Source organism: Erinaceus europaeus, chromosome 23, assembly GCF_950295315.1.
Source record: "Erinaceus europaeus chromosome 23, mEriEur2.1, whole genome shotgun sequence".
NCBI classification, from domain to species: Eukaryota; Metazoa; Chordata; class Mammalia; order Eulipotyphla; family Erinaceidae; genus Erinaceus; species Erinaceus europaeus.
The window spans coordinates 10,863,296-10,880,605 of NC_080184.1; the positions used below are offsets into that span (position 1 = coordinate 10,863,296).

General features: G+C 42.8%; 2 protein-coding genes across 2 annotated transcripts; one reads left to right on the top strand and one right to left on the bottom strand.

Annotated features, from left to right (window-relative positions):
* The first annotated feature begins 343 nt into the window (after positions 1-343).
* LOC103116122 (olfactory receptor 7D4-like) lies at positions 344-1,282 on the top strand. The gene has a single exon (XM_007525988.1). The coding sequence runs from the start codon at positions 347-349 to the stop codon at positions 1,280-1,282; it is 936 nt and encodes a 311-aa protein (XP_007526050.1). The 5' UTR covers positions 344-346.
* Positions 1,283-7,922: 6,640 nt separating this feature from the next.
* LOC103116124 (olfactory receptor 7E178-like) lies at positions 7,923-8,885 on the bottom strand. The gene has a single exon (XM_016189516.2). It carries the CDS (start codon positions 8,793-8,795, stop codon positions 7,923-7,925), a length of 873 nt encoding a protein of 290 aa, XP_016045002.1. The 5' UTR covers positions 8,796-8,885.
* Positions 8,886-17,310: the final 8,425 nt, after the last annotated feature.

Sequence of the window (17,310 nt, forward strand, 5' to 3'; positions counted from 1 at the left end):
TTCCTGGAAATATAATTAATTAATTAATTAAATTGGAGGGAGGAGGGCTCCTCATCAATTGAACTTACCTTTCATTTTCTTTTTTCTTTTTTTTAACTTTATTTATTTATTATTGGATAGAGACAGAGAGAAATTGAGGGGAAGGGAAGATAGAGATGGAGAGAGACAGAGAGACACCTGCAGCCCTGCTTCACCACTTGTGAAGATTTCCCCTTGCAGGTAGGGACCAGGGGCTTGAACCCGGGTCCTTGAGCACTGTAGTGTGTGTGCTTAAACAGGTGCACCACTGCCTGGCCCCTATCTTTCATTTTCTTCACCTGCTTCACCTAGTTTGTGTATCAACATCATGGAACCAGAAAATCGGTCAAGTGTCTCCGAATTTTGGTTGCTGGGATTTTCCCAAGACTTGGCACATCAGACTACCCTTTTTGGAGTGTTCCTGTCCATGTTTTTGGTCACTGTGCTGGGGAATCTACTCATCATCCTGGCTACCATCTTGGACTCCTGTCTCCACACCCCCATGTACTTCTTCCTCTCCAACCTGTCCTTTGTTGACATCTGTTTCACCTCCACCACCGTTCCCAAGATGCTAGTGAACCTTCAGACCCAGAGGAAATCCATCTCCTACGCAGGCTGCATCACCCAGATGTATTTTTTCATGGTTTTTGGAGGCATGGACACGTTTCTCCTGATGGTGATGGCCTATGACCGCTCTGTGGCCATCTGTCACCCTCTGCACTACACAGCAACCATGAACTCTTTCCTCTGTGGTCAGCTGGTCCTGGGGTCCTGGATCATCAGCTTGTCATATTCCTTGATCCAGAGCCTTTTGATGTTACGTCTGTCTTTCTGTAGCAACTGGGAGATTCCACACTTTTACTGTGAACTGGCCCAGGCTCTCACTCTGGCCTGCTCAGATACTCTCCTCAATCAAATCTTGCTGTATGTGGTGACAGTTCTTCTTGGATTTGTGCCTATGTCTGGGATCCTCTTCTCCTATGCTCAAATTCTGTCCTCCATCCTGAGAATCCCATCGGTGGATGGAAAATACAAAGCCTTTTCGACGTGTACCTCTCACCTCTCTGTGGTTTTTTTATTCTATGGGACGGGCCTTGGTGTCTACCTCAGTTCCAACTCCGTGTCTTCCAGGAGAAATATGGTGGCCTCAGTTATGTACACCGTGGTCACCCCCATGCTGAACCCTTTCATCTACAGCCTGAGGAACAGAGACCTCAAGAGGGCGCTGCAAAAACTTCTCAAGAGGAAATGCTCACCTCAGTGATGGGAACATTGATTCGGGGACTTTAATTTTTTGACTCTTTTGTTGTATTATATTTATTTCTTGGATAGAGGGAGCCATAAATCAAGAGGAAAGGGAGACTAGAGAGAAAGAGAGAGAGAGACACACCTGAAACACTGCTTCACCACTCACAAAGCTTTCCCCCTGCAGGTGGGGACTGGAGACTCGAACCCAGGTCCTTGCACATTATAGCATGTGTCTTCAACCAGCTGCACCACTACCCAGGCTCGGATTTTTTTTCCTCCAGGGTTATTGCTGGGACTTGGTGCCTGCACTAAAAATTCACTGCTCCTTGAGGCTATTTTCCCCTTCTGTTGGCCTAGTTATTTATCGTTGTTGTTACTGTTCTTTCTATAGCTATATAGACAGATGATAGATAAATAGATGATAAGAAGAGGAAGAGACTTAGCTCTGCCTCTTGGTGGTGCGGGGGATCAAACCTGGGACCTCAGAGCCTAATGCCATTGTGCTATCAGCACCTAATTATTTTAATGAGGGAGAGAGGAGAGATAAGGCAGAGAGAGAAATAACAGAGCCCTGTTCAGCTCTGGCTAATGGTGGTGCTGGGGATTGAGCTTGGGACCTCTGAGCCTCTGGCATGAAAGTCATTTGCAGAACCATTTCTTCTTCTTCTAGCGTTTGCCCTTCTTCCGTAGCCAGTCAACAGCGTCAGCAGAACCATTATGCTGTCTCCTCCGGTGAAGGTCATGTTTAATCACTTGAAATTTCCCAGTTGTTTCCATGTTCATGAAGAATCTTTGGTGCTATACCTGATGGCTTTTGTTAAAGAACTGACTCAGGATGGGAAGTGGACAACCCCCTATCACCGCCCCCCCCAATAAGCAGCTGGGTGATTCAACGGTGTAAATTTGGGCCCAAGTGGTTTCAGAAGAAGAAGTCTGGAAAAGAAGTCTGGAAGAAGTCTGGAAGATCCAAGCAACAACTCGTGTCTGTGTAACAAAACCTCTATCAAAATATATATACTGGGGGCCAGAAGGTGGTGACCTGGTTAAGCACTCACATCACAGTGCACAAGGACCCAGGTTCAAGCCCCTGGTCCCCACATGCAGGGAGAAAGCTTCACAAGTGGTGAAGCAGGGCTGAAGGTGTCTCTCTGACTCTTTTATCTACTCTTCTCCCTCAATCTCTCTGTCTCTATCCAAATATTTATATTTAAAAGTCGACTTTTGAAAGCTAGGTAGGTTGCTTCTTGTATGAAGCCAAGATTCTGAACCAGTGGTATATGTATATTTGACATGTCCTGTTTATTTCTTTATTTTTCTTCTTTAACCAGAATACTGTTAAGTTCTGGCTGATGGTTGTACTAGGGATTGGACCTGGGAGCTCTAAGCCTCAGCCATGAAAGTCATTTGCATAACTACTATGCTATGTAGCTTCTGCCCATACATATCCTGTTTACATATGTCCGATTAACACCATATATTTTAGACAATAGACTCTAATGATGGGCTTGGTTGAGAAGGATTCGAAGTGATACAAGATAACTTACTTGGGAAGCAGGGCAGATGGCCCCACCAATGCTTCCTGGAGCTCCGCTTCCCCAGAACCCCACCCCACTAGGTTAAAGAGAGAGGCAGGCTGGGAGTATGGATCGACCTGTCAACGCCCATGTTCAGCGGGGAAGCAATTACAGAAGCCAGACTCTCCACCTTCTGCACCTCACAATGACCAGGCCCATTCTCCCAGAGGGTTAAAGAATAGGAAAGCTATCAGGGGAGGGGATGGGATACGGAGTTCTGGTGGTGGGAACTGTGTGGAGCTGTACCCTCTTATTCTGTGATTTTTGTTGGTGTTTCCTTTTTACAAATAAAAATTAAAAAAAAAAAAGAAAAACAGATTAAAATGTCTAAGGGACATCACGCAGACCAGAAAGTTACCAGAAAGAATCTAGCAGTACATTTATGTGATATGATAGCTTCTTTCTCTGTTACCCCCACAATGAGCATCATTACCTCCATAATCAGAAGAGTTCTCCAACCCCAACATCAAAGAGAATGTAAATTTGAGAGGATTCCAGATGGAAATTTGCATTTTCCAATCTTTTGATCCAGCCATTATCTTCATCTTACCGATGAGAAAAGGAATTCTCAATATCCCTTTTTCTCTGTCTCCTTATTTTAATTTTAAATTATTTTGGGGAGTCAGGCGGTAGCGCAGCGGGTTAAGTGCACAGTGGCACAAAACGCAAGGAAAGGTGTAAGGATCCTGGTTGGAGGCCCCGGCTCCCCACCTGCAGGGGCATCGCTTCACAAGTGGTGAAGCACGTGTCTCTTTTTCTCTCCCCCTCTCTGTCTTCCTCTCCTCTCTCCATTTCTCTCTGTCCTATTCAACAACGACGACATTAATAACAACAATAATAACTACAACAATCAAAACAAGGGCAACAAAATAGGAACAAATAAATATTTAAGAAAGTATTTAGTCATTAATAGGTAGAGACAGAAAGAAATCAAGAGGGGAAGGGAAGATAGAAAAGAGACACAGAGTGTCAGGCGTAGGTAGCCCAGTGGGTTAAGTGCAGGTGGCGCAAGGCTCAAGAACCGGCAGAAGGATCCGGGTTCCAGCCCCCGGCTTCCCACCTACAGGGGAGTCGCTTCTGGTGAAGCAGGTCTTCAGGTGTCTATCTTTCTCTCCCACTCTCTATCTTCCCCTCCTCTCTCCATTTCTCTCTGTCTTGTCTAACAACGACGACATCAATAACAACAATAATAACTATGACCACAAGGACAAAAAAGGGAAAATAAATAAATAATAAAAAAAAAAGAAGAGTGACACAGAGACACCCTCAGCCCTGCTTCACAACTTGTGAAGCTTTCCCCCTGCAGATGGAGACCAGGGCCCTGAACCTGGGTCCTTGCACACTGTAACGTGTGCTCAACCTGGTGCCCCACCACCTAGACCCAGTCCTCTTTCTCTCCCCGCATCTCTGTCTCATCAATTCCCTGATCGCTCACTGGTCTCTTATGTACCCTTGATTTTTCATGACTTGAATCTGGATCTATGCCCCTCTCTCTTCTTCACTGAATGATGCTGACTACTCTTTTTGATGGGAAGTTAGACGGAGGTATGAATCCTCTCATGCACATAAATACTCTGCAGAGAGACGACGCAGGGTCTGATACCCTTAAATATTACAGGCTTTGGATAATTCTTTACTCCTATATGACCTTGAGGACTCAATGCACAGAATTCATAATTAGTAAAATTGGCCAATGGTGTCTCAGTCCCATAGGGCAGCCTTATATTAACAGACATCGAAAGGAGAAAAAGAAAAAAAAAAAAAGACGTAGAATATAGAACTTTTGTCTTCCCTGGAGAAATCTAACGGTACAATTAGCTTCCAAATTCCAACTTTCTGGATTTTGAAATTACTGAGCAACAGTAAAAATGTCAATATATTTTTTTTTTATTGAGACACCAGGTTGGTGAATCTTCCTCCTGCAGGTGGGAATTATGGGCTTCAGTCTGGGTCTTTCTGCACAGTAATGTGTGTGTGCTCTAACAGGTGTGCCACTGCCTATCAAAGATAGTTAAAACATTGCCCATCTCTGACATAAGATGATGCAGGGGTTGAACCTGCAGCCCCTGGGTCTCCAGGTATCTAAAGGGATACTCTAACAGGATGAGCTATCTGTGAAGATATTTGTGTATTTCTTTTTTTAACTCTTCTATGAAAATTCTTATGCTTCTGTCTTTGTCTTTTTCTTTTTTCTTTTTTTTCCTTTGCTTCCAGGGCTATCTCTGGGGCTCAGTGCCTGCACTACAAATACACTGTTTCTGGAGGCTATTCCCCTTTCTCCCATTTTATTGCCCTTATTGTTGTCATTATTGTTATTGTTGCCATTGATGTTGTTGTTGGATAGGACAGAGAGAAACTGAGAGAGGAGGGGAGGCAGAGAGGGGGAGAGAAAGACAGACACCTGCAGATCTGCTTCACTGTGAAGTGACTCTCCTGCAGGTGAGGGGCTGGGGACGTGAACCGGAATCCTTACACCATCCTTGCTCTTTGTGCCATGTGCTTTTTTTTTTTTTAATTTAGAAAAGGAGACATTAACAAAACCATAGGGTAGGAGGGGTACAACTCCACACAGTTCCAACCACCTGATCTCCATATCCCATCACCTCCCCTGATGACTTTCCCATTCTCTATCCCTCTGGGAGTATAGACCCAGGGTCGTGTGGGTTGCAGAAGGTGGATGGTCTGGCTTCTGTAACTGCTTCCCTGCTGAACATGGGCATTGACAGGTCGACCCATACTCCCAGTCTGCCTCTCTCTTTCCCTAGTAGGGTAGGTCTCTGGGGAAGCTGAGCCCCAGGACACAATGGTGGGGTCGTCAGTCCAGGGAAGTCTGGTCGGCATCATGCTGGCATCCAGAACCTGGTGGATGAAAAGAGAGTTAACATACAAAGCCAAACAAATTGTTGAACAATCATGGACCTAAAGACTGGAATAGTGCAGATGAAGTGTTGGAGAGGTACTCACTGCAGACTCTTTTGTACTTCTGCTTTCAGGTATATATTTTTCCCCTAGTTTATGGGCACTTGTTAACCTATGCTCTATCTCAGGGAACCTGGCCTATATCTAGGTTTGGGGACTTTATTGGGGAGTGGACCACCTGGAATGGAATTAGAGAATACTATGAAAGGAAAGGTCTCACCCGAGTGATGAAGCTGAAGGGTTGTCATTCCACACCTGAAGTCTCTGGACACAGTCTGAAGTGAAGCATGCTGGGGTGGCACTGGTTGTGTTGATTAGGTTGCGATTGGCAGATGCAATATTTTTTGATATGGACTGAGAGAAGCATGCAGGAAAGTGGGCCTCATCCTAAGGTTCCAGGACTGGGGGAAATATAGGCTCTATAGTAGAAATATGAGGTTCCTGCTTTCTTAGGGTTTAAGAAGACAATGAATAGTTATTGTTATCATCACATTATTTGGTTATAGGGTTAACTTTGGAAAGTCCCTTTGTTAGGGTTTGCTGTATAATACCCAGCATCTTGTATATAGCTGTGCCACCAGTTGCTTCCGTTCTCCCTGGTCTAGGCTTTTGAGAGACTCAGCATATCAAAGACTCAGCCTATGTATTAAAAAGACTCTGTGTTTTAAAAAGTTTGAGACATATGATCAATTTTTCCCCCTCTCATATTAATTAAATAGTGGTTTCTATGACTACAATTTAATAGGAGTATACATAAACACCATTCCCACCACCAAAAGACTGTGTCCCATCCCACCCACCTACCCCCTTCCCCCGCCCCCTGCCGCCCCGGGAAGCCAAATGTCCACCCTCCCCCTCACCACAGGGATTTTACTTTGGTTGGTATATTGCACCAAAATAAAAGAATCTGGGGTGGGCTATGGTTTTGTTAATTAATCCTTTCTTAAATAAAAAAAATTAAAAAAAAAAGAATCTGGGGTGGGGTTGGGGGTCTAGGGGTTCAGGTCCTTGAACCTGCTGGTGGAGAAGGACCTAGATGGGAGGTTATATTGTTATGCAGAAAACTGAAAAATGTTACACATTTACTAACTATTGTATTTTACTGTTGACTTTAAACCATTAATTCCCCCCAATTAAAAAAAAAAAGTAGACCTTGGACTGTGTTTTTTCACCAAAGTAAAGGATTCTGAGGGTAGAGGCAGGTGCTTTCAGGTCCTAGTTACATGATGATGAAAGTAGACCTAAACTAAAACTGAGAGTGTTTTGCAGAAAAATGAGAAATTTTATACATGTGTATACAAAAACTTTACGTGCTATAAGCCATTAATCCCTCCATTAAAAAATGTGTAATTCCAATGCCACCATGCCACATTTCACTTGGGACTGTGTCCAGATATGTCAGGCCTGACACGTCAACTCTCCGGCTTCATTACCCTGCCACTAAGTTGGAGATGCTACCACGATGCCATCCTGTGGCAGTCAACCTCACCAATGTGTCCTGGAACACTGCCTCTCCAGAGAAATATTCCACTGGGGGAAGACAGAAACAGGCTGGGAGTATGGATCCACCTGTCAAAGCCCATGTTCATTGGAGAAGCAATTACAGAAGCCAGACCTAACCCACCATCTGCACCTCATAAAGACCTTTGGTCCATTTTCCCAGAGGGATAAAGAATAGGGAAACTTCCAAATGAACGGGATGGAAAAGGGAACTCTGGTGGTGGGAACTGTGTGGAATTATACCCCGGTTATCTTAACAATCTTATTAGTCACTATTAATTCACTAATAAAATGTATAATTCAAGCACAAGCATTTTTTTGAAGGGGTTCTGTTTTATAGGACTTTGTTGGCACATGGATATATTTGCACATTTCCTTCAAAATATGTGTATGAATCACTGACCATACACTTTCCATTTTATTTATTTATTTTCCCTTTTGTTGCTCTTGTTTTTTTGGTGTTGTTGACATCATCGTTGTTGGATAGGACAGAAAGAAATGGAGAGAGGAGGGGAAGACAGAGAGGGGGAGAGAAAGATAGACATCTGCAGACCTGCTTCACCACTTGTGAAGTGACTCCCCTGCAGGTGGGGAGCTGGGGCTCAAACCGGGATCCTTATGCTGGTCCTTGTACTTTCGACCACGTGTGCTGAACCCGCTGTGCTACAGCCCAACTCCCGACCATACTCTTTTCAAATATAAATAGGTGTCTGTCTGGTTGATGAGCTTCTTCAAAGCCCTCTTGAGGTCCCTGTTCCTCAGACTGTAGATGAAAGGGTTCAACATGGGGACAAGCGCTGTGTACAACACTGAAAGAATAGCATCTCTCCTGGGAGAATGTGAGACTACAGAACCCAGGTACACACCAAGACCTATTCCATAAAATAGACCAACCACAGACAGGTGAGAACCACAGGTCGAGAAAGCCTTGTACTTGCCCTCTTTTGAAGAGACTTTCAAAATAGAGGAAATGATTTTCCTGTAAGAGTAAAGAATTCCTGAAACCGGAAGTCCAGCAAAAATGGCGCTAGTAAAATACATTGATATCATCTGGGTGGAGACATCCTCACACGCAAGTCTGATGAGTTGAGGAGGGTCACAGAAGAAATGAGGGATTTCCACCTTTGTGTCAAAGGTAAGGTGGGCTGTCATGAAAAAATGTGCCTGGGAATCCAACAAGCTGAAGAACAAAGACAGGAAAACCAGTAGGCTGCAAAGACAAGGGTTCATGGTGACTGTATAGTGCAGGGGGTCACAGATGGCTACCAAACGATCATATGCCATCACAGCTAGGAGCGCACTGTCTAAACACCCAAAATAGTTAAAAAAAGACAACTGAACCAAGCAGCCTGTGTAAGAGATGACCCTTCTCTGAGTCTGAATGTCCCAGATCATCCTGGGGATGGTTGTGGAGATAAAACCGACGTCAGCTGCAGACAGGATGGAGAGGAAGAGGTACATAGGCGTGTGGAGGTGAGGGTCAGAGCTGACAGCCAGGATGATGAGAAGATTCCCCATTACACTGATCAGGTACATGGTCAGAAACAGACAGAATAACAGCGGCTGGATTTCGGGAGAGTCTGAGAGTCCCAGAAGGTAAAATTCAAAGATGCCTGTTAGATTATGTGCTTTTTCACTGCAGTTGTACCTTTCAGAAATTAGAAAAAAACAATCAGATTGAGTACAAGTACACAGGTATTCATTATTGTAGCTGTTAGACTCTCAACAACACCATAAAACAAAAATGAGTAGTTATCTCTCACCCCCCCCCCAGATTATCTCTGGGGCTCAGTGCTGACACTACGAATCCACTGCTCCTGGCGGCTATTATTCCCCATTTTATTAGACAGAAACAGAGAGAAATTGAAGAGGGGAGATGGAGAGGGAGAAAGAAAGATAGACACTTGCAGACCTGCTTCACCACTTATGAAGCATCCCCCCGCCCAGCAGGTGGAGAACTGGAGGCTTAAATCCCAAGCCTTATGTTGGTCCTTATGCTTTGTATTATTTGTGATTGACCATGTGTGCCACCAATCACCCCCCACCTCTCTCTTCTCTTAGAAAAAATAAACTTAAAGTCATACTAAAATATCTTTCCAACACTTTGTTGAAAGGTAATAAAATATATACATAGCATTGCTTAAATGCAAAGAATATTCTGATTAACCCAACTAAGCACACAAGTTACATATATATATATATTGCAGATACTACCATGACACCAACCTGATGTCCCTGGGCAGACAATCTCATCATGTATCCTGTAAACTCCACCTTCCAGACCCCTGCTCCACTAGGGAAAGATAGAGACAGGCTGGGAGTATGGATCTACCTGTCAAGGGCCATGTTCAGCAGGGAAGCAATTATAGAAGCCAGACCTTCCACCTTCTGTACCCCATAATGACCCTGTGTCCATACTCCCAGAGGGATAAAGAATAGGAAAGTTTCCAATGGAGGGGTTGAGGTGTGGAACTCTGGTGGTGGGAATTGTGTGGAATTTTACCCTTCTTATCCTATCTATGGTTTTGTTAATCATTATTAAATCAATTTAAAAAAGAAATGTGGCAGCAAAATAGGCAAAGATTAGCCAATCCTGATGGAGGGGAGCCATGAGTATGGATTCACCTGTCAATGCCCATGTCCAGCAGAGAAGCAATTAGAAAAGCCTGACCTTCCACTTCTGTACCCCATAATGATCCTGGGTCCATACTCCCAGAGGAATAAAGAATAGGGAAGCTTTTTTGAGAATCTCAGTACTCCCAGAATAGGCCCCCAGCTGATGGGGTGACCTGATAGTGACTAAAGAGTCGTCGTTAATGTATGTCAGTCTCTTGCCATTATTCAGCTTTCACAGTCCTTGCTCTGATAAGGATAGCTTGGGAGTGAGTGAAGGAAGTATAATAGGAAAAAGGTGAGGAGGGTATCTAAGTCTAAATAGACGTTATTTCATTATGAACTTCATACTGACTCACTGTAGGCTATTGTGTACTTTTGCTTTCAGGTATATATTTTGCCCTAATTTATGTATACATGTGAACATATGCCCTATCTCAAGGGACCTGGTCTATATCTAGGTTTTGGGACTTAACTTGTTAGGAAGTGAACCACCTGGAATGGAATTAGAGAATACTAAGAAAGGAAAGATCTCACCCGAGGAATGAGGTTGAAGGGTTGACATTCCATGTCTGACATCTCTGGATACAGTCTGAAGTGAAGCATGCTGAGGTGGTACTCATTGCTTAGATTAGGTTGGGATCAGTGGGTGTAATATCATTTGGTATGAATTGAGCCTTTAACTTGGATCAACAATGGTTGAGAATGTTCCATACTCCAAAGGTAGGATGGACAACATACTCTATGTCACACCAGAGGAAGGTGGGTCCTGATATTAGGGCAGCTTGGAACTTTCCTACTCATGACCGCAGAATGTGAGCTCAGATCTACAGGGATGCAGAGGTCACATAGGCTTCTAAGCTGAATATGGGACCCAGATCAGGTTAAATTGATGGGGTTTACAGTCAACAATATTTATACACCTTTCCCATATTTGGGAGATACTCTTTTCCCTGATCCAGCTTTCTGGTCCTTTTTCCAGTCATGACATTACCTCCCCAGACAATAACTTGGATCCACCTGCATATCAGATATCAGGCTCAGGTCAAAAACAAACAAACAAACAAACAACTAGTATAGCCACAGGCCCTTTGGAATATAACTAAAATATGCCTACTACTTATCTACAAATAGAAACCCCCCCCCCCCAACTCTTCATCTGCACTACTCCAGCCTTTAGTTTCGTGATTAGTCAACAATTTTGTTTGGCTTTATATGTTAACTCTCTTTTCAGCTACCAGGTTCCAGATGCTACCATGATGCCAACCAGATTTCCCTGGGTAGACAACCCCACCAATGTGTCCTGGAGCTCTGATTCCCCAGAACTCCACCCTACTAGGGAAAGAGAGAGGTAGGCTGGGAATATGGATTGACCTGTCAATACCCATGTTCAATGGGGATGTAATTATAGAAGCCAGATCTTCTACCTTCTGCATCCCACAATGACCTTGGGTCCAGACCCCCAGAGGGTTAAAGAATAGTAAAGCTATCAAGAGAGGGGATGAGATATGGAGTTACGGTGGTGGGAAATGTGTGGAGTTGTACCCCTCTTATCCTATGGTTTTTATTAAAAAAAATTAGGGAAGCATCTAGTGGAGGGGATGGTATATGGAACTATTGTGGTGGGAATTGTACCTTTCTTATCCTATAGTCTTACTGATCATTATTAAATAGATAATAAAAAAGAATGTCATTTTAATTCATTACTTTTGCAAAGTTATTATTGTAGAGGGTTCTTTTATATGTCTTCACCTAGTGAAGGTATCCATATCTCCTTTGTATTTGTCTGTCATATTCATATTTTTTCTAAATATTTTCAAAGTCATTTGGAGATAACTTGATTTTTTATCCATAAATATTTAATGTATGTTTTCTAAGAAATTTTTTTTTAAAAAAGCTTATAGAGTAGGGACCAGGCTGTGGCACACCTGGTTAAGAGCACATGTTACAGTGTGCAAGGATCTGGGTTTAAGACCCTGGTCCCAACCTGCAGGGGGAAATCTTCATGAGTGGTGAAGCAGGGTTGCGGGTCTCTCTCCCTCTCCCTCTCCCTCTCCCTCCCTCTCTCTTTCCTTCTCCCTCTTCCTCCCTCTCCCTCACCCTTTCCCTCTCTCTCTCTCTCTCTCTCTCTCTCTCCTTTCTATATCCCCTTTACCCTCTCCATCTCTCTCTGTCTCTGTCTAATAATAATGATAAGCCCCATAGAGCATACATAGTGATAACTGTAACAAAGAAACTATTCTCAACAACAAGACAACAAATAACCCCATCCAAAAATGGGGGGAGGACATGGACAGAATATTCACCACAGAAGAGATCCAAAAGGCCAAGAAACACATGAAAAAATGCTCCAAGTCTCTGATTGTCAGAGAAATGCAAATAAAGACAACAATAAGATACCACTTCACTCCTTTGAGAATGTCACACATCAGAAAAGGTAACAGCAGCAAATGCTGGAGAGGGTGTGGGGACAAAGGAACCCTCCTGCACTGCTGGTGGGAATGTCAATTGGTCCAACCTCTGTGGAGAACAGTCTGGAGAACTCTCAGAAGGCTAGAAATGGACCTACCCTATGATCCTGCAATTCTTCTCCTGGGGATATATCCTAAGGAACCCAACACATCCATCCAAAAAGATCTGTGTACACATATGTTCTTGGCAGCACAATTTGTAATAGCCAAAACCTGGAAGCAACCCAGGTGTCCAACAACAGATGAGTGGCTGAGCAAGTTGTGGTATATATACACAATGGAATACTACTCAGCTGTAAAAAATGGTGACTTCACCCTTTTCAGCCGATCTTGGATGGACCTTGAAAAATTCACATTAGGTTAAATAAGTCAGAAACAGAAGGATGAATATGGGATGATCTCACTCTCAGGCAGAAGTTGAAAAACAAGATCAGAAAAGAAAACACAAGTAGAACCTGAAATGGAGTTGGTGTATTGCACCAAAGTAAAAGACTCTGGGGTGGGTGGGTGGGGAGAATACAGGTCCATGAAGGATGATAAATGACATAGTGGGGGTTGTATTGTTAAATGGGAAACTGGGGAATATTATGCATGTACAAACTATTGTATTTACTGTTGAATGTAAAACATTAATTCCCCAATAAGGAAATAAAGAAAAGAAACTATTAGTCAGGGGTGGGCATTGGGTTAAGCACACACAGTAGGAAGTTCAAGGATCCCCAAGTTTCCCCAACTGCAAGAGGGGAGCTTCATAACCAGTGAAGTATGTCTACAGGTGTCTGTCTGTCTCTTTCTCTCTCAATTTATCTCTGTTCTATCCAGTAAAAAAAAAAAAAAGGCTGCCAGGAGCAGTGGATTTGTAGTGCTGATACCAAGACTTGGTGATAAGCCTGCAGGAAAGACAAACAAACAAACAACCCCCCATCATAAAGAAACAGTAGAGGTGCCAGGTGATGGCTGAGTGAATGTTCCAATGTGCAAGGAATGGGGTTTAAGATCCCAGCCCCACCTGGATGAGGGAAACTTCACTAGTGGTGAAGCAGGGCTGCAGGTGTCTCTCTTCTGCTGTACCTCACACTTCTATCTCAGTTTCTCTCTACATCTATCCAATAAATCAATAAGACCATCAGTAAAGCTTAGATATGACAAACACATGTATACATACATCTGTTGACATATCTGTATCTATAGCTATATCTATAATTATTCTCATCACCATCATGATCATAATAGTCATATCTATGATCATTTTGTAAAAATAGGAAAAATGGTTAAAATAATCAACTTCCAACTCACTAAAAAGTGCCAATGGAACATACCTAAAATAGACTTCCTAGCTTCTTCCAACATGAACCCCTAGATTCATCTGCTCCATTTTTGCCTTTGGGTATCTTTTTATTAAACGCTTTTTCTTACTTTATATCTTACTGTCTTTCAACCATTATGTTGAAGATGCTACCATGATGGCATACTGACTTCTCTGGGCTGCCATGCCCCACCCAACTCCACCAGAACATTGGGTCTGACAGGGTCAGCACCCAGGAAAACTCTCTTCAAGGAACAAGAATTCTGGGAGCGGGTCTTGGCATTCTGAGCAGATCTAAATTGAAAACTCTGATTATTGTTTTCATTATGTACATGGTAATGATGCCATGTAATCGGGGATGAATAGTCCCTGTTCCCAGATTAGATACAGATGAACAGGAAATGAGGTGGACATAGTTATGGGTAACCAAATACATAAAGTTTTAGGAAAAATTCTTAATAATACTTACTCACCTCCACTTATGAAATATGTTAAAACTCTACATAAAATACTATCTGCTAAGCCTATTACTCATAAATGCATCACCTCATAAAGTACGACATTACTGTGTAAAACCGCAAGGCCATCTAATCAAGAAATGAGCTTTGTTCCAGATATTGTTTATGTAAGACTGAAGGATCTATAAACTCTCACTTGCTAAATAAAAATGGAGTTCAGATTCACCCTCCAACAGAGTGTGGTGTATTCTGTTCTCCTCCTAACCCACCAGGTGGTCACCTGCAGAGTTCCCTGATCCTTCCTGCTGCTCTTCCACCTGAGCGGTCCGTCGCACTAGGCAGACAACCTCACCAAAATGTCCTGGAACTTCACCTTTCCAGAGTCCTAACCCATCAGGTAAAGATAGAAACAGGCTGGGGTTATGGATCCACCTGCCAATGCCCATGTCCAGTGGAGAAGAAATTCCAGAAATCAGACCTCCCACCTTCTGCTCACCCCCAAAATGTTTGGCCCATATTCCCAGAGTGACAAAGAATAGGGAAGCTTCCAATGGAGGAGAGGGGACACAGAACTCTGTTGATGGGAACTGTGTGGGATGATACCCCAGTTATCTTACAATCTTGTTAATCATTATTGAATTATTAATATTTTTTAAAAATAGTGCCAATGGATATGAGGTGACAGCATAATCATTCTGCAAAAGACTCTTATGAGGTTCCAGGTTCAATCCCAAGCATCACCATAAACTGGAGCTGAGTCAGTGCTTCAGTTTTTCTTTCTCTATATATCTTTCTTATTACAAAAAAAAAAGTGCCAATGGAAGTTAGAAATATTGGTGGGGGGGAGCAGAATCCTTTGAATTCTGAAGTCCAGAACAGGAAAAAAAATACCAATCTCTGAACTGAAACTCAGGACATTGGTGCCTTCTACTCTCTTTAACTCACTTGCCCAACTGTGTTTTAATAGGGAGGAAGCAGGAAATTCTGTTGGCCCTCTTCCATCTGCCACATACTCGGCAACTTACTGGTCTCTGTTGAATCTCTGATGTTTCATGCTCAGAGTATGAATCCAGAAGAACAATGAGAGACAATAACCCGTCCTCAAGCCTGCTGGAATGTCAAACTCAAGTATGAATCCCTTTACACCGTGAATGACTCTGAAGGAAGGAGACATATGTAAGCCACTAAGTGCACTGAGACCAGTGATCTGAAGGTCTGGGTAACTATTACTCTCTTATGCTCTTCAGGGATCAATATGCAAAATTCATCATTAGCACATTGGCTTCATGCCATTGCAATCTCAGAGGACCTCCCAATATGAACAGATAGGGAATGGAGAGGCTGGGTGGTAGGTTAAGCCTGCATAGAACTAAGCACAAGGACCAGAAGGAGGATCCAGGTTTAAGCCCCACTTCCCACCTGCTGTGGGGATGCTTCTCAAGTGGTGAGGCAATTATGTAATTGTCTTTTTTTTTTTTTGACTCTGAGTACAGTTATCAAAAGTTTAGTCTCATAAGATAAATAATTATCAGCTTTGGTGAAGGTTGTTCATGGCTATAGAGGGGTCTAAAAGTTTATCAGCTAGCAGAGTCATACGTGTCCAGTTCCTAGGAGAAGTAGCCATGGCGAATACCTGGGCACCTCCGTCGAGATACCTCTGACCAAGAGAAGAAGCTGCAGCCAAAAAGAGGGACCTGATCAAAGTCCCATACTTAATTTTGTTGTTGTTTGTTTGTTTACATTCAGGTATTTCTTTTTTTTTTTATTTCTTTATTGGGGAATTAATGTTTTACATTCAACAGTAAATACAATAGTTTGTACATGCATAACATTCCCAGATTCCCATTTAACAATACAACCCCCATTATCTCATTCATCATCTTTCATGGACCTGTATGCTCCCTACCCATCCACTCACCCCAGAGTCTTTTACTTTGGTGTAATACTCCAATTCCATTTCAGGTTCGACTTGTGTTTTCTTTTCTAATCTTGTTTTTCAACTTCGGCCTGAGAGTGAGATCATCCCATATTCATCCTTCAGTTTCTGACTTATTTCACTCAACATGATTTTTTCAAGGTCCATCCAAGATCGGCTGAAAACAGTGAAGTCACCATTTTTTACAGCTGAGTAGTATTCCATCGTGTATATATACCACAACTTACTCAGCCACTCATCTGTTGTTGGACACCTGGGTTGCTTCCAGGTTTTGGCTATTACAAATTGTGCTGCCAAGAACATATGTGTACACAGATCTTTTTGGATGGATGTGTTGGGTTCCTTAGGATATATCCCCAGGAGAAGAATTGCAGGGTCATAATGTACGTCCATTTCTAGCTTTCTGAGAGTTCTCCAGACTGTTCTCCACAGAGGTTGGACCAATTGACATTCCCACCAGCAGTGTTGGAGGGATCCTTTGTCCCCACACCCTCTCCAGCATTTGCTGCTGTTACCTTTTCTGATGTATGACATTCTCAAAGGAGTGAAGTGGTATCTCGTTGTTGTCTTTATTTGCATTTCTCTGACAATCAGAGACTTGGAGCATTTTTTCTTTTTTTTTTTTTTTGTAATTCTCAGGGAAATATATTTCATGTGGCACTTAGAGAAAATCTCATACAGAGGTGGATTTTGTTTCTATATTATTTTCTTTTTTTTTAAATTTTTTATTTAAGAAAGGATTAGTGAACAAAAGCATAAGGTAGGAGGGGTACAACTCCACACAATTCCCACCACCCAATCCCCATAACCCACCCCCTCCCATGGTAGCTTTCCCATTCTCTATCCCTCTGGGAGCATGGACCCAGGGTCATTGAGGGTTGCAGAAGGTAGAAGGTCTGGCTTCTGTAATTGCTTCCCCACTGAACATGGGCGTTGACTGGTCGGTCCATACCCCCAGTCTGCCTCTCTCTTTCCCTAGTAGGTTGGAGCATTTTTTCATGTGTTTCTCGGCCTTTTGGATCTCTTCTGTGGTTAATATTCTGTCCATGTTCTCCCCCCATTTTTGGATGGGGTTATTTGTTGTCTTGTTGTTGAGTTTGGCAAGCTCTTTATATATGTTGGTTATTAAACTCTTATCTGATATATGGCATGTAAAGATCTCCCATTCTATGAGGGGTCTCTTGATTTGGGTAGTGGTTTATTTTGCTGTGCAGAAGCTTTTAAATTTGATGTAGTTCCATAGGTTTATACTTGCCTTAGTCTTCTT